Below are 23574 nucleotides of genomic sequence, written 5' to 3'. Positions count from 1 at the left end.
GATTCAAGAACCCAACCCCCAAGAGTGTTATATTCTACCAATTGATAAACAAATCTAGGTGGAAGAGGCCCTAAGAAATCATAGAAGGGGTTCAGAGATGGTGACAGGACTCTGGACTAGGCAGCAAGGGAGTCACAGAAAGCTGCGGGGGAAGACACTCTGGAGCCAGGCCCCAAAAGTTGGGTGAATTTTGACAAATAGGCTAACAAGAGGATGGGAAGAAAGGATCAAGGAGGCAGAAGAGTGGAGCATGCTGGGAAATACTGAAAAGGCTGCTTGTGGAGTAGAGGGGGCCCTGGACAACAGGGAGCCCCAAAGAGCAGGCTGCATCTAAGTTCACTTCTCTGGACCCTCCGTGAGCACAGGGACCTTGCTGCTTGTGGATCAGGAGGAGGCAGGAGTGGAGAAGATGAGGGAATCAGCCAGGATCTTGGGAACCCCACAGCCAGGCTGGCTGGCTTCCTGAGGGAGGGGTTGGGTCTGAGGAACCTCACCGAACAGGATGCAGAGCAAAGGGGCCCCAGCTGGCTCTTCTGCCAGGAAAGACCCAGCAACAGGGCCAAGAAAGTTGTGCCAGTCCCGGAGGTGGAGACCTGCCAGCCCTGGTAGCGAAGCTCGCCCCTTCATTTCCTCCGCTCCACCAGGAGGAGGGAGACGTGACTCTGGGTGTCCAGGCTTTCTCCAGGCCCCAGACCAAATCCCTCCCTAGACACCTCCGCTTGCCCTCTCTGGGGGAAGCCAGTGCTGGGGCACTGCTGCAGGACCATCCCCACAGACTGGAAGGGCTGGGCCAAAGTCTACAGGGCTTTGGGGATTTGCAAGTAAAGGCTAACATGCTCACATACACGGCCTGGGCTTGCTATGCTTAAGTCAGAAGCCAGCCGTCAGCCACCCAGCTCCAGCCATGAAATCACTCTGCTTCTGGTCATAACCTGGTGTGGACACCCTAAAAGCCCATTTTGCTTCCAACACCATGGAGCTCTCCACTTACTGCTTCCAAAAACTGCCCCTTATTGAGCACTTCCGATGAGCCAGGCCTGTGCGAGGCCCTCATTTAATCCTTGCAACAACCAGGTAAGGGAGTTTTATTATCCCAGTTTACAGATGAGAAAACTGAGGCCCCGAGAGGTTAAGAAATCTGCCCAATGTGACATGAACGCTAGCAAACGGCTAGTGAACAGCTAGCAAGAGGCAAGCCAAGTTTTTGGATGGATCCTGTGCTTTGGGGAAGCAACAGCTACTTTCCACATGTGTGGCAGAGGCATTTCATGGGCAGCCAGAAGTGTTTGATGAAAAAGAGTGTTAAAATAGATAATGAACTAGCTTTTATATGGTGGTCTCTTGGTGGTGCAAATGGTTAAGGTGCTTGGCTTCTAACTGAAAGGTTGGGTGTTCAAGTTCACTCAGAGGTGCCTTGGAAGAAAGCCCTGGCGATCTACTTCCCCAAAACCAGACCCTGACAACACGATGGAGAACAGGTCTACTCTGGCACACATGGGGTTGCCATGAATCTGAATCGATTTGATGGCAACTGGTTTCTTGGTTTTGCAGTTTGCAAAGTAATTTGCACATGTGTTTCTCATTTAACCCTTAAGAAACCGCAATAGGTAGCTATTACTATTGTTACTATTATCATTGTGTCCAGTTTATAGATGAGGAAGCTTAGGTTTGAGAAAGATAAGATCACCCAAAAGGTGGGTGGAGAGCTGGAACTCATGCCCAAGTCCCCTGACCTCAAGTCCTAGGCTGCCTCCACTGCAGCCAGCTGCCTGTTGCTGACCAGGAGGGAGGCAGGTGAGCCGAACTGGGAATGGCCTTTTTCAGTAAGAAGGCAGGGTTCGCTCCAAGATCTTGAGACCAGCACAGGCCCAGATTCCCCCCTTTAAGTACAGCGTGATCTCTTTCACGTTATCTGTCTGCGTCGGCAGCAAACACAATTTATAAACAAGGCAAAAATGGCAGAGGAAAAATGAAGTCAGAATGTACTATTGAAGCAAGTCAAACAATACCAAATTAGTATTTGGCTAAGTGGCTGGCTCATTGTTAACATATTTCCTTCAATATGTTTTCAGAAACAACGGCCATTAAACAACCGGGAATGATTGCCAGGTTTGATTTCAGGAAGGAAATCTCCTCCCATTTCCCTGCTGAGCAATTCGATTAATTTTCTGCTGAACCTCACCAGCTGATTATGAGGGAACTATACCTGTTTCTTTTACAAACAAAATCCATTTGCTTAAAGATTCAAAACCCATTTCCCAAAAGCTGGGAAGCCCTGTGCTCTGCCAAACAGCTTGATTATTTTGGGGGACAGGACCAGCTAGGGCCACATCCTGGGAGCAGACTTCTGGGCTCGCGGGCCTGTTCCTGGGGAAAGGGAAAGTTCTGTCTGGCCTGGAGCTCGGAGCCTTTGTCCAGAGAGGTCCCTTGGAAGGAGGACAAAGTAAGTAAGTTGGTCCCACATGGTGTTTCTTGCTGGCAGCAGCAGATCTGCCTTTGGTGGACATAGCCATGTTTGTCAAAGTCAGAGAACGAATTTCTCTCAGTCCCACCCTGTCCATAGGGCAGAACGCCTGCTTTCCATGACTGCTGGGGAAGTGACACCACTCCTTGCCGGGCGTCTTATGTTGTAGGCAGAGACTGGACAGGTGTCTGAAGACCCCTGTTCTAGTCCTGGCTCTTTTACTAATGGCCAGGTGACCCTGGGTAAGTTGTTTTCACAGCCCAGGCCTTGGTTTCCCCATCTATAAAGTAGGATCCCTGTCCTTCGGGTGCCAGTCTCTGATTTCAGGAATCTGGGTCTAGGCTAGAAAAAGACATTCACTTCATTCCTTTTTTTTCTTAAATTGGTAGTTTTCTTCCACAAAAAGAATATCAGTGGCTTCCTCTCTGTCAAAGGCGTAATGAGTTCTACTTCACAAGAATTCAGAGTTGGGCAAAACAAAGGAAGCCAAGGGCCCGCTGGAAGGGCTGAGAACTGTCCTAGAAAGTTTCTCCCAGACGCTGTTTATGAGGCATGTTCCTCATTTCTTCAGATAATAGCTGCTCAGTTAACTCCTGCATTGCTGGGTAGCTCACAAAAAGGTTGGGAGTGGGAAGACAGGAAGAGGGGGATGTTTGCAAAATTCCAATTTGGAGCCAGGGATTTAAACTCAGGCCTCTGTATCTCTCTCAAGCCCTCTCACTCTCCAAGCTGCAGCTTCCTAAATCCTCTACATCCTACAGAATTAAACCTCTGAACGTAGCATTCATGGTCCTTTAGGTTCAAGCCCTCGCTTACCTTTCCCCTATCACTTCTCACCTGCACCCTCTTCCTCTCCCACTCCCAGCTGCCTACAACCACTGTCATCCCTCCAGGCCTTTGCTCCTGCCAGGACGCTGCTGTCATCGGATTCCGTCTGCATGGCCTATTCAAATGATTGGTCCTTGGTGAAGAGACCTCTGACCCAAGTGGAATGAAGCACCCCTCTTCTGTGTTCCCCTATGTTCATGTCACTGGTGTAGCTGCTTTCACCACCTTTACAGTCAGTGATAACATCTGATTCCCTCGTTCGACTATGAACTCCTAGGGCCAAGGCACTTGCAATGAGCCAGGCCTGTGCGAGGCCCTCATTTAATCCTTGCAACAACCAGGTGAGGGAGTTTTATTATCCCCAGTTTACAGACGAGAAAACTGAGGCCTCTTCCAATGTAGCATCTGGTATGTAGGGGGGCTCTGCATAGACTGCTGAGTTGAAAAGAGCTGTTGGATGGTCTGCTCACCCAAGCAGGCCCCCAACCCCAGCCTGCCTCACTTCCAAAGCCTAGACCCTATGCTGGGAAGAAAGTTACACTTCACTCATTCAAAGCTAAGTACCCTAGATTCCCAATCCTATGGGGGGTATTTCCAGGGTTTCCCTTCCTGAGATGTCCTGATGGAAACAGTGGAAGAGAAGATCTGAAATCAGAACTGGCCCAGTAAACGTGGTTAGCCTGATACCCAAATGTCCACCCACCCAGGCTGGTCAGAGGAGCCCAGGGCTCCTGGTCTAGAGCAGAGGTCAGGACAGGGGAAAACTGATGGGAATGTAGAACCTGGGTGAGCCTGGAAATATTTCACTGTTCAGTGGACTATTTTTAAAATAATGTATATGAAATGAGTACTTACAGAGCATCTGTTTTCCATGAAATCTGTAAAGAAAAGGACAACATGGAGGTGAGCAAAGCACAGAACACAGATTAAGCTTCCTCACCAACATCTCAGGGGCTGGAAGGCACTCAGGAAGGGGTTGCGGGGGGATGCGCAGGAGACACCAGGCGCCTCCAGCTTATGCAGTGCTCAGGGTTAGGGTTCCTTTGCCCAGACTGGCTCCTCGGGACTCTGTGGTTCCACATGACAGGCATATAAAGTCTCCAGCACCTCATTTGACATTTTAACAGTTTTCAAAAAAGTGGTAGTGCATTGTTTTTTTAAAAAGAAAAAATTGAAAACTACAGAAAGTAGAAAGAAGGACATAAAAATCATTTCTGGTCCCACTTTCCAAATGCTGCTGACTTTTTGATGTATTTTCTTCCAGTCATCTTCTTCTATGGTTAGGGCTTACGTTTTTTAAACAGTTATACTGTATATGATATTTTCTATTCTTTTTCCCTAACATGATTCTATAAACATTTTCTGGCACCTTCATACACATCACTGTTAGTGGTCCATGATAATCATTAAGTGGATGTGTCACTGTTTACTTAACCAATTCCTCTTTTTAAAAATAGAGGTTCTTTGCCCTGAGATAATCTTTAAACCTCAAACCAAAAATATCCCCTGAAGTCTTCTTAAAAATCAAACAATAGATTGGCTTAACTAGTAAAAAAACGCCTGCCTTGAGCATGATGCTCTTTTAAGATCTATATGGGATCAAATTGACAACAGCAACTTGAAAGATAAGATAGGAACCTTAGGGGGTGGTCAGTTTATGTCAATGGGGGAGGAACAACTCCGAAAAGGAGGGTGAGAATGGTAGCACACCTCGAAAATGTAATCAGTGTCACTGAATTGTACACGTAGGGACTGTTGAATTGGTGTATGTTTTGCTGTGTATATTCTCAACAACAACAACAAAATAAATACATTAAATTAAAAAAATATATAGAGATTCTTTCCAAGATTTTGCTATTTTAAGTAATGCTGCAGTACCCTCTTTGGGAAAGCTGTTTCCCCATTGCGCATTATTTTGTCTATCCATTCCCAGGAGTGGGATCACCAGAGCAGAAGCTACAGACATTGCTGATACTCTGGGCACACATGGCCATGTGCTCTCTGGCCACCACATCCCCTCCTCTTGGGAGTCTCATCTGGACTGTCCAGGAGCCCACACCATCCTCTTGCCAATGTGCATGTGGGAGGACTGGCTGGCCCTGCCAGCTGCAGCCATGACCATGGCCCTGGTCAATGTCAGGAAGTTGAGAGAGGTGTTGAGAAAGGTGATGAACCGGAAGCACTGCCTTGCGGGTGAGAGGTACCTGCCTGCATTAGTGAGAGGCGGTTTTCACTAGATGAGGCAAGAGAGGTGTACGGTTTGCCCCTTTGGACAAGAGGCCTCCAGCCCCCCACCAGTGCCACAGTTTCTGAATGATCAATGGCTGAGATAGAGAAGCTGATTCCCCAAATGGCCCATCTATGGACACAGGCTTGAAGCTAGAGAAGCTACAGAGACCTCATCTGCAGCCAGGAGGGCCCCGAGGAGGCAAAGTTGGTATTGGGGGTGGTCGCTGTTCTTGAAGGCGGTGGAGGTAATGGTGGGAGGGTCGTGACCCCTCCCTACGTCGTCTGTCTTACTCAAGGGAAACTCTCCAAGGGGCCTTAGTTTATACCAGCCCCCCCACCCCAAACTCAAACCCGGCCCCATCTGGATCTCGGTCAGTCTGGGCACATCGTCACAGCAGGAGGTGGGAGTCACAACCCTTCTGTTTCTCTAATTTAAAAATATCCTGTTGCAGAAGTCCACCTCCCCCTCAGACCCTGTCTTATCACAACTCCATTGTGCCTCCTCTCCAGAGGGAACAGGGCCAGAAGTTCCTACGGGGCCCCTCTTCTAACCCGGCTGGGCCAGAGGCGGGCGTCAAAGGCCAAATGGATGAATCAGCCGGCCACCGAGACGAGTTATTGTGTAAACTTCCACACATTGAGTGAGGCTCCTGCACCCTCCCCACCCGCCATCCAAATGTGACCTGGGAGGACCCAGAGCTTTCTGCTCCCCCAAAGCACCAGGAGCTCTGGAACCAGACACAAGAGGGAAGAGGCCTCCAGGCAGTGCTTCCTAAAGTAATTCGAGTATCAAATACTAAGAATTCAAATATGCTGATAAATCTGACAGATGCCAAGTCTATGCACACTTGGATTAAAGGAAGCATCAGAAAATGTGTTTGTAGTTTTTGATCATTTTTGGGAACAGAGCAACCACCATAAAGATAGAATCTGGTGGGTTGCATCCATTTGTTTCATGGGGTGCCTTTTACCATCTTGTCTTCTGAAGTGGGAAACGCCACCCTGGGGGTAGGCTTGGCAGTGTCACTGGCTGGCTTGCTCTGGGCCTTGCAGGATGGGTGGGGATTGACCCTTTAGTGCTGCTGCTCCTTCTCTTCCCCCGCCCCCCAATGGGACTTGGCACAGAAGTCTCCTGTCCTTTGGTTCTTTCTTGATGACCATTTCCTGTCATTGCTGCCCTAGCCCAGTCACTCTAGGTTTACTGGGTGGCAGGGAGGGAGAGTGTGGACCAAGAGTTTCTACCCCTTTAAGAAACATCCTGGAAGTCTGCATTCCAGGCAAAGAGAAAGCAGAGGGTAGAAGGCCAGGAGAGAGGGACCAGCAATGGAGCAGACATTCAGACTGCGGAGGTGGGCCCTGTCTAACTCACAGCCATAGGCTAGTGCCTCCCCAGGGCCTCCTGGGAGTTATCAGGTGGCATGTGCCCACGACATCTCCCGAGGTGGCCACAGGCAAAGCGAGAGCTGGCATCCTGAGATGGAAACTAGCATTCCTGTTGGAGGAATCACAGGAGGCAAATTCCTCTAAGCCAGGGTTTCCTCAACCTTGGCACTATTGACATTTTGAATTCTCGCCTGCAATGCAGGAGACCAGGGTTCGATTCTGGGCCAATGCACCTCATGTGCAGCCACCATCCATCTTTTAGTGGAGGCTTGTGTGCTGCCTCCTACCCCCCCCCCCCCCCCAAGCCTCTGGCAATCACTAATCTCCTTTCTGTCTCTAAGGATTTGCCTATTGTGGACATTGTATATAAAGGGAGTCATGCAATATGTGGTCTTTTGCGTCTGGCTTCTTTCGCTTAGCATCATGTTTTCAAGGCTCGTCTATGTTGTTATAAGAGATATAAAAACAGGTTAATCTTCCCACTTCTAGTTAATCACATCATAAGTCATTCATTACTAGGGCTACTATTGCTGACTGGGGTTTGCAAATTCTTAAGCAAATAATTTAAAAATAAATAATTTTTAAAATCCTAAAATGCTAAACTTGCAAATCTAAAGTATTATAAGGAAATTATCAGCATTTTGTCCATCTTCCTTAGAAAGCATAAGGCAACTGAAATGCAAAAGCTCTTTCTCAGCCTCCTCTAGCTTCCCCAGTGCTAGTTTTCCCTTCTCCTTAGGCCTGTCTCAATTCAGTGTGTTTCTTATACAATATTTCTAGCTCTGAGAACTCTTTTCCTTTCCTCCCTAACAGGCAGGGCATGTGTTGTAGCAAGGAATCATCTAGCAGCTGGAAAGGGAAAAAGCTGAAAGACTGATATGTTTCCTCACTTTAGACTAAGAGCTAATTGCAGGGATAAGATGTTAGCTTAGCTGTGTGTCAACAAAGTAACAGGCTCCAGGTAGAATAGCAGACTTGCATAACCTTGGCCATGACCCAGAGGGAATCATTGAATGCTGGAGTGGGAAGAGATGCTCCCTTCCTCCCCACTTTACAGATGAAAAATCTGAGGTTCACACAGGGGAGTAACTACCCCAAGGCCCCCTGGCTCTTTAGTGGCACACCTCAGCCCATTACTACTCCATGTCAACACCACCAGGAGAGATTGAGAAGGAGCTGGCCCCAGAGAGCTGGCTAATGCTGGAAACAGGGTTAGAGAATGAGGAGTCCCCTGTGAACCATTTTTCTGGAGTCTAAGCTGGCCCTTCACGGCAATTCCAGGTTCTGAGTAGTCCTAGAGCCTCCCTGGCAATTAATGAGTTGTGATGAGTTAGACTCCACCTGCCCACCACTCACCCTTACCCACCTGAGGGCCACCACACACACCCGAGGGACACTGAGGTTGTTCACTCTGCACCAATTTTGCCCAGATCAGAAGCATTTTATTGAGAATTGATGTGAAAACTGATGCCCGAGGGAGACATGAGGGTTGGGGACCAAGTCACGTCACTCACTAAGGGCACAGCTGACACCAGAACTTCTGTCTCCATCTCTGCCTTAGGATGTTTTCCAGCAGGTTTCTGGTACAGAAAGCCAAAAACAAGTTGCCCTCAAGGTGATTCTGACTCATTGTGACCCCATGTGCTGTAGAGTAGAACTGTGCTCCATAGGATTTCCAAGGCAGTGACCTTTCAGAAGCAGATTGACAGGTCTGTCTTCCGAGGGCCTCTGGGCGGGTTCAAACTGTCGACCTTCCAGTTATTAGTCAAGGGCTTAATGATTTGTGCCACTCAGGGACTCATTCCTGGTACAGAGAACCATCCATTTCAGACTCTGGCCAACATGAATGCAGCAGAAACCCATAAGGTGGCCTTTGAGATAGATCCATGACTTGATTCAGATTGGAAGGGAAATCTTAGTCAGGCTTAGGTGCAATAAGACCTGTGGGGTCTTGGAGTCAAGGGGGAAGTGGGGTGTGTAAAGGATTTGGATTGGCTGAAAGGGACCTGGAGGCAGACTCTTGGAAGTGCCTGACCTCCCTCCAACATGTTCAGGGCGATGGGTCTGGTGTGACCAAGGCACAGGCAGCTGACTTTCACTTTCTCAAATGTAAGGACACTGAGACTCTCCCCATGTTATGGTTGGAAAGGAACTTCAGATCATTTGGCCCAGCCACTTCATTTAACAGATAAAAAAACTGAGCTTAGAGCCTGAAGCCAAGATTGCAAAGACCCGGAAGACAGACGCCTCCCAGCGCCTGTAAGCTCCCCTATGGAGACTGTTACCTCCCCAGCCAGCAGGCCCCCAACAATCTCTCCAGGGCCCAAGTCCTACCAGAGCCCTCTCTGCATGCCCTGCCCTGGGGTTGCTCCTTGGAGGCCGGCCTGCCCGATGACCTTTTGTTTATGTAGTGGAGTGGTTTTCCTTTGTATCATACACTCAAGGAAGAAAATACAGTTTAAGAGCCAGAATTACACCCTGTGACGCCATTTCCCAAAACAGTCAGCCCTGAAGTGCCACTGGTTGGAAAATGGTGGGGAACTGAGAAATTAAGGTGGGGAGAAGGAGAGGTCAGATAAGACCCTGCTCCACACCCAGCCTGCTCAGTTATCTGTCCCGCCAAACACACACACACACACATGCATGCACATGCACACACATACACACACACGTACACACACACACAATGTGTCTGGGTTATCCCTGCCACCCAACCCTGAGAGATCCGTCCAGGATTTCTGAGGCATAAGAAAGACCTAGTCATTCAAACAAGAAGCAGAGCAGAACCTTAGAGTGGTACAATCTGAAGGGAACTCTGGTAGCATTTACAGTAGTGGTTCTCAAGTATGGGCGCCAGACCACCAGCATCAGCATCAGCATCATGTGAAAACTTGTTAGAAATGCATGCTCAGCCCCGCCTCAGACCTGCAGAATCAGAATTGGAGGGCATAGGGGCAGCATTTTGTGTTTGAATAAGCCTGAGAACCATCCATCTGGATTCTAGTCCATCCCCCTCATTTCACAGAGAAGGAGACTAAGGCCCCAGGGGTCCCACGACTTGCCCAGGGTCCACAAGACAGTCACTCTTAACTCCCAAAGTATACAGAGTTGAATTCTCTAATGAAGCTGATGATAACATGGAAACCAAACCGAGAAACATGGAACATGTGGATGCATACAGTCAACTTTTAGGGGAAAAAGGAGAGGCAGTGTGAGGACTCATGAGGAAGACTCGTGATGAGCACCTGCTGGGCAGCCAGAGTCCCTGGGTTCAAATCCCTGCTCTGCCACTTAAAGTGACTTTGAGACACAGACAAGTGACTTAACCTCTGTACCCCATTTCCCCACTTGTAGAGCAGAAATAATGATAGCGCCTCCATCAGAGGGTTCTTCGGGGATTAAATGAGCTAATAATGTAAAGCCCTGCAAGCAGTGCCTCATACACAGAGTGCTCAATCATGCTAGCTATTATAACAAAGGCGAAATGGACTCTCCAAACCTAAGGAGAATTAGCAAGTAGGGAGGAACAAAATCGACACGTAATAAAAGAGATTTGCAGTCTATAGAGATGGAGTCGTACCCAGAGCAAGAATCTGGGAACCCCAAATGCCAGCTGAGATGACGCTGCTTAAGAAATGTTGAAGATCCTTAAGCTGGTGGGAGCTTGAACACAGGAGCATGAAGGACAAGCGTGCGACAAGCTGGAGGGACGCAGATTATAAGGGTAGAAGAGTATGGCTTCTTTGAGAATCACCTGGCTTTCCCTGGACTAGAGAACATATCTGTCTGCTTTTGGGGGAGAAGACAGGAGAGGTGGGAAGTGAGTTCCAAAGAAGATGGTTTTATCTAAGAAAGTCCCAGGAAACTAAGGACAGAAATGCCCCAAACGGATGTCTGCTTTTTAGCAAAGAAGTAAGAGGAAAGGAAAGGAGAAACAGGGAAGGAGGACTCAGCCAAGGCCTGGACCTCCTCTGCCTGGACAGCACCTGAAGGGAAATGCTCAGGGCCTGATGGGAAGGGAGCCCTGAGGCGAGGTGGGGCACCAGCTTTAGTCAACTGCAGTTCTGTGGCCACGGGTCCCTCGAGGAGTAGGAGGAGGAGGGTGGGGGGTCACTCTACCCTCAGCCCTTGGGTAGGGGTGGGCTGCCAGGTTAGAGACCAGAGTACAGAGGGACTCAAGCTCTCACTGAGCCCCAGCGAACCCCAACAGCCCAGCCGGTGCAGTAGGAGCACCCTGGCCAGGGGTTGGGGGACATGGTTCTACCTCCCCCCACCATTAGGTGTCCTGTGCTGGGCAAGGCACTGAACCTCTCTAGGCTTCAAGTTCCTTGTGTTTTTAAGCTAAAACTGAATGCTTCAGATATGCTAGGGATAATACACTTATCGTGTGCTTAGGATAATTACACCCTCTCCAGTGATCCTATCTAAACCCCTTTTCTCATTTAATCCTATCCCCATTCCACAGCTGAGAAAATATGAGTGTCAGAGGGGTCAGGCACCTTGGCCAAAGGCACCGAGCTGCTGAGCAGCACACCAGGAGGGTGCTGATGTTTCCCAGCAAAGCCACGGCTCCCCACCCCTGAGCTTGCTCCTGGACTCCAGCCCAGACCCACGGCCTCAGAATCTCTGGAATCTGAGCTCTACCAAGCTCCCGGATGGCTCTGAGGCCCATCAGTAAATGAGAAGCACTCACATAAGGGAAAAAATCCAAAAACCAAACCCATTTCCATCGAGTCGATTCCAACTCATAGCAACCCTATAACACAAAGTAGAACTGCTCCAAGTGTTTCCAAGGAGAGGCTGGTGAATTTGAACTGTCAACCTTTTGGTTAGCAGCCTAGCTCTTAACCACTGAGCCACCAGGGCTCTCATTTAAGGGAAGTGAAGAGCAAATCACTCCTAAATTGTTTTTTAAAATGGTATTTTCCAATTTAAAAAATCAGATTGAGTTTCGAGGTACCTACAGTCTGTCCCAGCCTGAGGGTCCTCTCCCAGCATGGCCAGGGGCACCCTCCTCAGCCAGGCTCTGATGGGAAGGCCCCCTGGTCTCGGTGGAGAGAGATGGGGGTCTACTGTACAAAGTAAGATATTCACAAAGCTACTATTTCCCCCAGAATGTTTACGTCTTTTGGATTGTCGATTTATTTTCAGAATTTATAAGTAGTCTTTGTGGATTTCATTTTAACAGAATTGAATGCACTAATTCTACAAAAAATGAAATTGTTGGGAGTGCCACCAGCTAGTGCCATGTCTGCCTGGGCACTGTGGTCAGTCCTGTGGGGTAGCTCTTCAATGAGAAAGTACGGCATGATGGGAACGGAAGTAGGGTCTGGGCAGAAATGCAAGGAAATGGGAGCGAATAGTACCCCCTACCCAACCCAAGGCAGTCTCCTGTTGGAAAGGCTGACTCTCTTGAACATCTTCAGAACAAAGCACTTCCTTTCTCTAAGCCTTTCGGGAGCCCCAGCCAGCAGCGCCCAGGTGGGCAGCAGGTGAGGCTCCCTACCTGGCAGCTGAGACTAGGCCGGCAGTGCTGAGTCTCTAGGGACAGGGAGTGCCTTCCATGAGCACGCAGCGGTGCTAGGACACACTCCAGTCCTACTGGCCTGAATGATGAGAAATTTCCCATTAGTTGGGAGAAAATTTACAAGGCTTTGTTTGCCTGAGACGCAGCCACTCGATAAGCATTCGTGGACTAAATGCGCAGTAAGTGTAACCTAACTCCGGGGTGAGAGGGGGTTGGGGCTCCGTTTTAGCCTCCCTGGCTTTCTCTTCCCTGTGCAGTCCCAAGGCCCACCACTGGTTGATTCTGGGGGACACCCCCCCGAGGCAGGGGGAATTGGGGGACTTTCACTCACCACGGTCAGCTTTCCGGATTTCACTGTACACCGTCTCTGTGCCTTTGATTTCCGGAGCTGGAAAAGGGACCAGTCACAGGTCAATAGCCGCCTCTGGGTACCAGGCCAGCCTGCTGCTGAAGCAGGAACATGTCTGGGGCTCCCCCACCCAGCCCCACAAGGGCCCACCTCCAGGAGGGCCATTTCCCAGCTTTAGCAGTGTTCAAGGTGCACTGGGGTCACGCTGGCTTATCCTCTGGTCCATCCTCACAGTGCCGAGGAGGTGGGGGATGGATGGAGGCAGGGGTGGGGAATGACTGGGTCAAGAGGGCTAAGGGCCAAGTCTTGGGCCCCAGGCCCAAGAGGGACGGCCAGCAGGCCTTTCTTGCCACCTTGGGGGCCCTCTAACACCTTCTGTACTTGAGAAGCCACACTAGACTCACTTGTACTTTCTGACTCGGTGTTATCAGCCAGGGCAGCAGGGGTGGTTTCTAATTCTTGATTGAGCTGCTAGAGGAGGCCATTCTCCCGGGCAGGGCCTCTGCAGCACCCCCATGTTTTCTATTGCTGCCCTCCTAGTTAAGCCTCGGTCAGTGATATGTGTGTATGTGTGTGTGTGTGTGCTCATGCATGTGCACGTGTGTGCATGTGGACATGCATGTGTGTGTGTGCGCGCACGTGAGTGTGAACACACTCGAGTATGCCTGTGTGTGTGTGTGCGTGTGTGTGTGCACCTCATCAACAGACCCCCCTCCTCTTGCTGCCCAGTAGCAGCAGCTGCCCGCTAATGACTAAACCAGGCTAACAGGGTGTTTGTCTCCGCTGTCAGGGGTGTTTCCGGATGTAGCTTTATTTTGGCTTCTGTTTTTCTCTGTTTTAACAGAGAAAGAAATGGCTCCAACGTCATGGGGTTTTCCCAGCAATCAGTCTCAGGGCAAACATGCAGCAAACCGTGATTTAACAAGTTCCTTCCGGCCCTCCCCCACCCCAAGTGACCACTTGGTCCCCTGCCAGCCAGGGTTAAGAGCTGGACACGGCGCCTGCCTCCTCCTCCACTGAGCTGTGGAGGAGGGGGCACCTGGAGGACAGGGCACAGGGATGGCCAAAACCAGGTCAAGTTTCCTCATCGCTAGCCTTGAACCACAAAGCCCCTTCCTCACCTAGTAACACGTATTGCCCACATGGGAAGGAAAGGGGAGAACATCGGAGGCTCAGGCCTCCTACCACCCCCCACCCCCTAGCTGCCAAGGAGGCGCCTGGGTCTAGAGAACACCACTTGAATCCTCTAGAAGCTCTCCATTTCCACCAAAGTGACCATCATCCTAGCTCTACCTACGGCCTTGGCAGCCCATAGGGTCTTCTTGCAGATTGGGAAAAGGTGGCCAGTTAGTTGGGTGGAGACAACCCTGTGGCCGTGCAGCTTGGCTAAGGCTAAGCATGTGCAGGCTGACTGGTCTTGCTTTGCCCCATCCTAGGAGATGGAAACACCCTTCTTTTCCCATCAACTCCTCCCTGCCTTTAAGCAAGAGAAAGAATACCATTCCGTGCTAACACGGAAACATTCCCAAAGGAGGACGCACCACCATGGGAAATGGACAGTTTTCCAAGGACAAAACCCTGCCATCTCTTCAGCCTCCTTAAATCGGAAGTCTTCCAGTCATCCTTATGATTCCACCCCATCCTGGCCCAGCCACCAGGGAGCAAAGGCAGGACCTGCCCCTCTGCAGAAAGTATTGGAATCTCAGTGCCCCAATGGCAGCATGCCAGAGCCCAGGGCAGGCAGCCAAAGGGAATCTGCTTAACTGCTCCCTGGAATGTGGAGGGGAAAGAATGAAGAAGACAGCAGGGTTTTTCCAAAGCACATTCAAAAGCTTTGGGCAGCTCTGCCCTGTTGTTATCAGTCCCCTTTCCTTCCAGACCTGAAGTCCTTAAGAGGAAGCTTGCTGTTGCCATGGGGCCAACCTCATATTGCTCAGATGGATGGAGAGCTTGTACTGGGCTCAGGCTGGGCCAGGGAAGGCTGGCAGGAGCCTGCTCCAGTCCCATCCATCACAGCCCACCCAGACCGGTCTCCGAGCACCAGACCTCAGTGCCATCTTCTCTTGGAGGTCTCACAGGCATCTCAAATTTAACATGTCCCCAGCTGAACCAGACCTTACTACGCGCCTGTTCCTCCCAGTAGCAACATCACAACCATCCACGCAGTTGCTCAATCAAGAAACATTTAATAATTCTGCCTCCCTTATCCCAGCCATTAAATTCTTCATCTAGCGCTGCAGTCCGTCTCCAAAATATACATCTTAAATCCATCCATTGCCAGCATTTTAGCTTCACGCTCATTTCCTCTCGCCTGATGATAACATATTGGACTCTCTACTTCCATTCTCACCTCCTTCAATCCCTTCTCCACAGCAGCCACCAGGATCTTTTGTAAACAAGTTGGATCCTATCACTTCCCTGCTTTTTAAAGCCTTCCAATGACTCCCTCATCACTTGGAATGGAATGTAAACAGTCTTTGTGCTCCACCCCTCTCCCTTCCTCCCCAGCTTCACCCCCTCCTCTCCCTCTCACGCTCTCTCTGCAGACACGAAGGCCTCTTTTCAGCTCCTTAAATGAGCCAAGCTCTGTGCGGCCTCATACTGCCCTTCCCATTTTCTGGTGGGGCCCTTCTTTGTACCCTTCAGGCCCCAACTTAAATGCTGCCCCTTCAAAGAAGCCTCCCGGGACCACCTGAGCCAGAGCAGTGGCACATTTTATGCCTTCTTTTCCTTCTGAGAACTTACTATAATCTGAAACTATATACTTATTCTGTGGTTCTGTGATTTCCTGTCTCCTTCATAGACTCCCTTCACACAACATGTGCCTTTTTCATTACTGTGTCCCTTGCTGCTCACACAGGGGCTGGTACACTGTGGTCCCTTAATTGCTATTAAACCAGCAAGTGAATCACTCTGCAATGAGATACAGAGGACGCGGACCTCAGCTCTGCTATGTCCCCCTCTAGATCTGGAAGTGGTTGTGCAAATTGAGCAGTGCACACTCTAGGGGCTACTCCAATTGTAGACTGTGGAATCGTGGCCCTGAAATGTGCAGTGTACCGCCTCTGGGCTGTACAGGAGAGCCCAGTCTGGAAAGTTCTGTGCCTGCACCTGCTGACATGGTGCCAGGCATCAGGCTAAGCAAAGGAAGAAGGAAAGGACCCAAAATTCCTCCTGGATCATGGAATAAAAGCCAATTTCAGGATGCTGTTGCCATGTGGCTCTGGCTAATGCAACACAGGCTGAGCCCAAAAACTGCCCCAGGCCTGCCTGGCTGTGTGGACACGATGGTCATAGCCTCCGCAGGAAAGGCATGGATGCCGGTAGCCCCAAGGAGCTCCCCAGCAGGACAGGAAGGCTCTGGATAGCTGTTTCCTTTGAGTATGCAGGAACCGCGCCTCTGGGTAAGCTAAGGTGGAGGAGAGTAAGGATAAGCATGTTTTCCTGTGGTGTCAAAAGCAACTGAGATTGATGTTCTAGCATGTGCTGTAGGCCAGCCCACCGTGAGTCAGTCTCCCAGCATAGAACCGGAGATAGGGAATTCCAGGCTTGCCTGCCCCTGAGAGAACCACATGCATAGGAACAAAACCTGATCTGTAAACCTAAAACTGCTGTAAAGAACAGAGCATATTTAAAAAAAAACCAAAAATCACAAACCCTGAGGCATAAAACCAGTGCCACCGTTCATACAGAAAGGGATCCTTTGCTTTCAAAAGCCTTCACCCAAGTGTCCCTTTAAATAGCAAAGCCCTTGAGACCTTAAAAATGCATTTAATATATAGAAGCTCAGTCTGCAAGCAACTCTTTCGGGAACACACTGGGTTTGGGCAAGGGTGGTCCCTCTGGAAGAAAGCCCAAACACCCGGGAGCAAGGCTTCCCTCAGAAAGTCTCCGACAGAAACAAATGGCTTAGCTCTTAGTAATTGCCTGCTACTCAGTGAAAGTTCAATGTTAGCCATTATTAGTAGTATCATGAATAATAATTAATGAAATTTCATACCCCAAAGCCTGGTCTGGAGCCCTCTGCCAACCACCTCCCTTCGGCGCCACCCCCCACCCCAACCCAGCGTTTACACCCAAGCCAAGAGCAGGTATGGAAATCCCCCGAGGGAGTGGTATTACCTCGGTGAGGGTCAGGTGAGGACACTTCCACTTCTGTGTACTCCACGTCCAAGTTCAGATCCTCTGCTCAAAGGAACCACAGCGCCCTGAGTTTAGACAGAATCTCCTTCGGGGGCCTCAGCCCGCATTAGAGATTTTCATTCACATTGTTAAATTATTCCGTATTTTGAGGAGGAAGGCGGACACAGGGCTATGAACTCCATTCCAAACAAGTCTCTAGGGATAGTGATCTCCTCTCTGACTGCCCCTACCCAGCTACCCAGGGTGCGGAAGGACCTTTGGTCCCTTTTGTTTTCATGGTGGGAGGATTTTTAAAAGGTCAGTAATAGAGAAAGTGGAGTCCCTAGATGGTACAAATGTCTTACATGTTTGGCTGCTAACGGAAAGGTTGGAGGTTTGAGTCCACAGAGCGGTGCCTCAGAAGACAGGTTTGGCAGCCTACTTCTGAAAAATCAGCCACTGAAAACCCTATGGAACACAGTCTACTTGGACGCACATGGGTTCACCATGAGTTGAAATTGACCTGATGGCACATGGTGTGTGTGTGTAGATACAGGAAGTAGCCCAGTATGGGCCACAGCAGATAACCCAGTTCAGTCTCACTTGAAATGCTGGACACCTTCTCCACGCCATGGGCATAGAAAGCTAGCTAGCCTCAAGGTTGAAAGGGTCTCAGGAAATGGGGAGCAGGTCACCAGCCTCAAAAATTCTTTGAGAGCAGGAGGCATACTCATGGAAAATCAAGTTAACAAAATCATTCAGGGTACTATGAGATCTAGTAAACTACTAGTTTGTCTTAAACTAAAATATTAATGTTTTGTTTTGAAAGCCCAAAAGAATCTGGGTTTCTCGTCAGCAAGTAAAACAGTGACTCTGCCATGGTTAAGGATGCAGAGGGGTGTTCACAGAATTCTTTTGCTTCTTTAACAGCTTTAGCCCCCATGATGGCAGCTAAGAGCAAGAAGGAATTTTTGAAAAATGATTGAGCCCAATCCCTCTGAGCTTTGGGCAGAAGCAAGTGATATGTTGTCTTAAAAAATAAACAGCAATGCCATTGAAAAAAGACATGCCTCTCCACCACCCAAAAGAAGCAATGCTATAATCCATTCACTAGCCCCTTCTTGGATTTTTATAACTGTCCCCATCAGAAGTTTCCTCTTTAGTTATAACTCAGTTCTTTCCTACCGGACTTTGGGTTCATTTCCCAGAAAGGACACAGGCTCTTTGGAGGAAGCATCTAGCTGTCTCCATTTTACATGACAGCCAGTTACAGGGTCATTAACAGAGGTGGGAAAATATCCATGGGTCTTAACTTTTTTTTTTTTCCTATAGGTTTTCTTAATGGAAAGGTTTCTAATAAAATAGTTAATTAGATAGTTACCTTTATTTTCATCTAATGATTTCACTGCATGGTTTCCAACATCTTCATTGCAACCTAGTTGAAAAAAATTATGATTAATTAGGATGAGTGATAATGGAAATTCTAGTTTTCTGTAACTCTTTGAAAATTCAGTGCCACTCACAGGATGTCAAGCATAATTTTCTAGGTGTAGCTGGCAGGCAGCAGTGGCAATGCGTCTGGAGTCTGGATCCTTCCTTCCTCCCTCTTTGGTCCCATCTGACCCGCTATGTGGTCTCTTTCTTTTTCTAACACCAGTGGAAAATCTACCATCCCATGGGAGAGGGGCTTCTATTTATGGTTCAGAATTATCCAATTGAACAAGTTTTTAGAAAGTACGTTCTTGAAGAGACTGGCCAGTATCCACAAACAGGAGAGGTGAACAAGCCCTCTCCTTCCAGCTGGAGAAATGGAACCATGAGAACATGATTTAAAGCAGCAGCAGCACCTCCAGGCTGCCACCTCAGTGAGTTTCAGAAACAACAAAAAAAATTTTCCTTTTTTATCTAGTGGTTTTTATTAAAAAGATTCTTATAAATATTATTAACACCTCCTGAAGAACACATGGTTTTCCAATATGCATTTAAACTAAGTACTGTTATGATTAAAATATATTTATAAAACAAACTAATCCATGCAGGGACAATATAATAAAAATTGGAGTATTTCTTGCATTTTGGAAATTTGGGGGGTGGGACCCTACTTTAATATAAATCTATATCAGCATTTAATTTCAGTATCTCTGTACTTGCATATAAATATATAAATTACTCACTAAATGTATTATTTTCTTTACGGCGTTGGTTTACTTTTTGCTAAATATTCACCAAAATTTTTCTGAATAGTTTCTTAAATAATATATTTGCTCTTTCCTTTTTATTGGTGCATTAAATATTTGTGACTACAAATGTTTTAATTCACTTTTTTAAAGTTTATGATTCAGTACCATAAGAACTGCTGAACTCTCAAAATAGATTTTCCAAGTACACCCTGCCTTGTAAAAGACATATCCTCAACATGTCTTATTTTGTGGGGCATTGTCACAGAATTAGAAAAGAGCATAGACATTCTTTGCTCCAACTTGCTGATAAAGGAAATTGCTCCAAATCTGGTTTGCGTCAGAACTTTTTGTGTGATATAATCACAGCCTTCTCTGGGAAGTAACTCAGATTCCTGCTAAAACGCTTGAGCAATTTTCTCATAGACTTAATGAGATGAAAACCCCCTGGGATTTGTTACTTACCCTGCTGTGATGAGCCTCATAACCAGGAATTCCTTTATTGAACCCCCCCTTTTTTTTTTTAAATACCTCTACTAAGCAAAATTTTTAAATTGGTTTCCCTTTGTGGCAAGTTTGAAATAAAACCATCTCGTTCTTATAATAATTTCATCTGAGAAGGTGCTTTACGAATGCCTTAATTTGATATCTGGTCTCGGTTTTACAAATGGAGAGCGGTTGTTGTTGTTATGTACTGATTCTGACTCACCGCAACTCTACCTTGGCAATATTCAAAGCCTCTGAAGGCAACACATGATTGGTGTCAATGGCATTACAATTATTCTCCATCCTTCATTCTTCAGGATGTTTACAAGGTGGTGAAAATAAAGCGTTCTGCCTTTCTTTTTAAGCTTTTGTTTTGTTTGTTAGCTCACTATTCAGTGACTGATGAGAGTGAGTGCTCTTCCAATTTTAACACCACTATCTACAGATTAGAAACCCTGGTGGTGCAGAGGTTAAGAGATCGGCTGCTAACCAAAAGGTCAGCAGTTCGAATCCACCAGGCACTCCTTGGAAACCCTATGGGGCAGTTCTACTTTGTCCTATAGGGTCGCTATGAGTCTGAAGTGACTCCACGGTAACAGGTTTGGTTTGGTGACTTACAGATTAGGAGCCCTGGTGGCACAGGGGTTAAGTGCTTAGCTGTTAACTGAAAGGTCAGTGGTTCGAATCCAACAGCTGCTCTGGGGGAGAAAGATGTGGCAGTCTGCTTCCATAAAGATTACAGCCTTGGAAACCCTATGGAGGCGGTTCTACTCTGTCCTATAGGGTCACTATGAGGTGGAATTCCACTTGATGGTCATGGGTTTACCTACAGATTCTGCTCCTAAGAAAGGAAAGGTAGCAAGTTGGGAAAAACTTTGCAGCTTTAGGAAATCATGATTGTACCATAATGACTGTTGGCTTCAGGACTGGGATCTGATGATATCTTCTCATTGTTGGAGTTCAGAAGTGGTGCTGCGGGCCTTAAAATGAAATTTAAAAAGGAAAAATAATATAACATTTTTTACTCTAGCCCAAAACTAACAAAATCAGCAAGGAAAGCTCACAAGAAAATCAGGAAGAATTTTCTGAGGTAAGGAAAACGTCACTTCCTCATTTATAAAATTAACATTTAAGATTATTTGACAATAACGTTTTTTGCTGTTAAAATGAGGGTCAGGGCCAAACGGCACGTTAACACTTGGAGTCCTTTATCAGGGAACCCCTTGAATCTTCATCCAGCGCTACTGTTTCTCTTGAGAAACAGAGTAATTGTTGCCATAATTTTGGATTTCACAGAACAGTAAAAATCATAAAATAACTTTTTTAGACCAATATAAATTAGCCAAATCTATTTTTCCAAGTAAGTAAATTTTTAAAATTCTGTCTATTGCCATCATAATTATATAAGGAAAAGGGGATTTCACATGTTATAGTACAGGAAGGGCATGAGCTCAGAATAAAAGCCATTCCTTCCCATGACAGGACAGTTGGCAATCTTCCACAGACAGACGGACACACACATGAACTTGCAAACTTAAACACACACTCCCTCTCTTATACACAGACTCACACAACACACACACACACACACACCACTCATACCCTAGACCTTTATTTTTGTAATTTTGCCAAGAATCACCAAAAACTTCCTAATAGCCAGAATCTCCCTGCAGACAAGTCCACCCATGCCACAAAGCAGCCTCTCCCCTTACTCCCTCTGCCTCCCCCACACTGACCTGGACATCTCCACTGGCATCTGTTTAGCTTTAAAGAGAAAGAGAAAAACCAAAGTCAGTGTGAATTCTTGTCCATTCCAGATAGGAGCACTCAATTTCAATCACATTTGACTTTTTTCCTGAATATTGAATACCCATAAAAAGAGAGAAAAGAAAGCTAAATATATTTATGCTAAAAAAAAAATACAGAATGCAGATCTTCTTTTGGTCTTTAACCAAGAGATTCCACATGATTTCCCTAGAAATACATTTTGTCTGTTTTAGCCAGGAGCGATTTTTATTAGTGGAATCTGGTAGGAGACAAAGATAATGAACGGTACTGGAGCCAGATTAGCCAGATGAGCGGGCAGCTATCACTGTGATTCAGGACAATTCCAAAAGGCAAAGGCTAAATCAATCCCTTTGCTTTTAATTCCAAACTGGCCTGAGACCGATGCCGGGGTCAATCTTACAAAGGAGTTTGTTCTGGAGCCTGTCTTCCCAGAGGGGTTGCAGCCTTCATGCTCTAGAAAAATCCCAGGGCTCCTCCTTATCCACATCAACTGGTGCTGTGCCCTTTTCCACTGGGCCCTGGCTAGCTGACTCTGATTCCCGAGGGTCAGTGGGTGATCCTGGCTTCCCATCCATGCTTCACTGACTCCAAGCACAGGGTAGACATCATGGCACAAGTGGCGGTTTAATTAGGAGGCATTCAGTGGGTAAGATGTGCCCATGGGTGTTTCCGTGACACTCAAACCCCACTCTATCAACTGCAGAGCCTGGTGTGACCAAACGCACAGGAACAACTTCTTTTGACCACATGGAGATGCAATGCCCCTCTAATTTATCTTTTCTGGGTTGCCCAACTAGAAAGCAATGCCTTTAATTTTTCTAGTGAAATCCAGGTCAATAATAGCTCCACACCCACCAAAGCCAAAATCTTTGGTTATCAAGGTGGTACCCCAAGGAGAAAAACAACCATCCTCAGTCATATCTCCTCAGCTCCCACTGGGGCAGAGCACCAGCCCCCCACAAAGCTGAGCCACCACCCAACTATGGCTGGTTTCCTGGCAAGGGTCACCTGTCAGAATGGAATGAAATAGCTGTCCTCACCCTTGGCTTTCTTCAGAAAATAGCATCTAGCCCCAAGTAGCAAGGTGACAATTATCACTCCGATGACAACCACTGCAATAAGTCCTTTCTTCCATGGGGCAAGGAAGACTAGAAATGAAAACAATTTAAATATATAGGTTTTTCCTCAGCCAGCATGAAATAATTACAGGTTTAAGTAACAAATAAGACTGATTTACACTTAGCATCTACCTCTCAGGGACGCTGCACTCGTAACTGGTGCAGAAATGGTTATTTCTGCTATAAACAGAGGTTATCTAAAGCCTTAGAGGTGAGAACAACCAGCTTTGTTGGGGTACACTCCTTTTTGGGTGTTTGTTCAGCCCTTCTCCTTCTCTAGGGCTTCCCTGACCATGTTCATTCTGCATAACCCAAACCTCTTGGCCACAGGGGCTCCATGGGTGGACGTTTGACCCAAGGTGAACCAACTGGCATGCCTCTGCCAAGAACTTGGAATTGGGACTTTGTGAAATACTGCCAATTCCTTATAAAAAATAACTCTTTTTTTTTCTTATGTTAATTTGAGTGGGTCTCTGTCACTTGCAACCAAAGAGTCTGGAGGCCATTGGCCACTCATCTTCAGTCACATGTGCTAAACTCCCAACCATAGTGGCGTGTTTTCTGGCCTCACTCTTGGAGCCCATAGCACACCTGGCTGTCGGAACCCTCGACTCACCTTTGACTGTCAGCTTGTTGCTTTGGGGGAGGCTTCTGGCGAAGTTGGCTCTATTGGAGGCCGTGCAGTAATACTGTCCTTCCTGCTCCTTGCTAGCCTCTGCCTTGTGCCAAATTGCCTGGGTGTCATTTGTAGTGGTCTCATGGAAGGGCTTGTTCTCATTTTCTCTGTAAAACCTATAGGTGATTGGACCAGACCCTTCATTCACACAGCACTGGAGCACAAAGGCCTTTCCAGACTCCACCTCCTCACTCAACATGATAGTCAGCTTGACCTCCTCAACCGGGGCTGAAAAACAGGAAAAGGATTAGCACTGAGAAAAGAAGGGGGGAATGAGAAGAAACATGCACATGACTTGGGCTTGGATGGTGCTCTCCATTCAAGTCTTTGCTCTCATCTCACTTCCATTGTCCCGCCCCTGACTAGGCCAGAATGGACGCCCCTGCCCTCACATGTTGACTAAACACAAGATACCAGTGACACTTCC

General features: G+C 47.6%; 1 protein-coding gene across 6 annotated transcripts in view; it reads right to left on the bottom strand.

Annotated features, from left to right (window-relative positions):
• The window catches only part of PECAM1 (platelet and endothelial cell adhesion molecule 1), a 73681-nt gene that overhangs the window by 9529 nt on the left and 40578 nt on the right, over positions 1-23574 (bottom strand). For 5 of the 6 annotated variants that reach the window (XM_023729339.1, XM_023729341.1, XM_023729342.1 and 2 more), the window contains 8 exons: positions 23088-23375; positions 22394-22501; positions 21302-21329; positions 20469-20545; positions 18284-18337; positions 16903-16965; positions 12763-12819; positions 4148-4170 (listed from right to left, as the gene is read on the bottom strand). In XM_023729339.1, coding sequence (XP_023585107.1) covers positions 4148-4170; positions 12763-12819; positions 16903-16965; positions 18284-18337; positions 20469-20545; positions 21302-21329; positions 22394-22501; positions 23088-23375 — 698 coding nt within the window. The remainder of the gene's footprint in view (positions 1-4147; positions 4171-12762; positions 12820-16902; positions 16966-18283; positions 18338-20468; positions 20546-21301; positions 21330-22393; positions 22502-23087; positions 23376-23574) is intronic. The other variant, XM_023729343.1, reaches the window with a different exon arrangement.

This window comes from Trichechus manatus, unplaced genomic scaffold, assembly GCF_000243295.1.
Source record: "Trichechus manatus latirostris isolate Lorelei unplaced genomic scaffold, TriManLat1.0 scaffold00028, whole genome shotgun sequence".
In the NCBI taxonomy this organism is placed as follows: Eukaryota; Metazoa; Chordata; class Mammalia; order Sirenia; family Trichechidae; genus Trichechus; species Trichechus manatus.
Note: the sequence above shows the minus strand (reverse complement) of the source record. Positions and strands in the feature narration are given on the sequence as shown.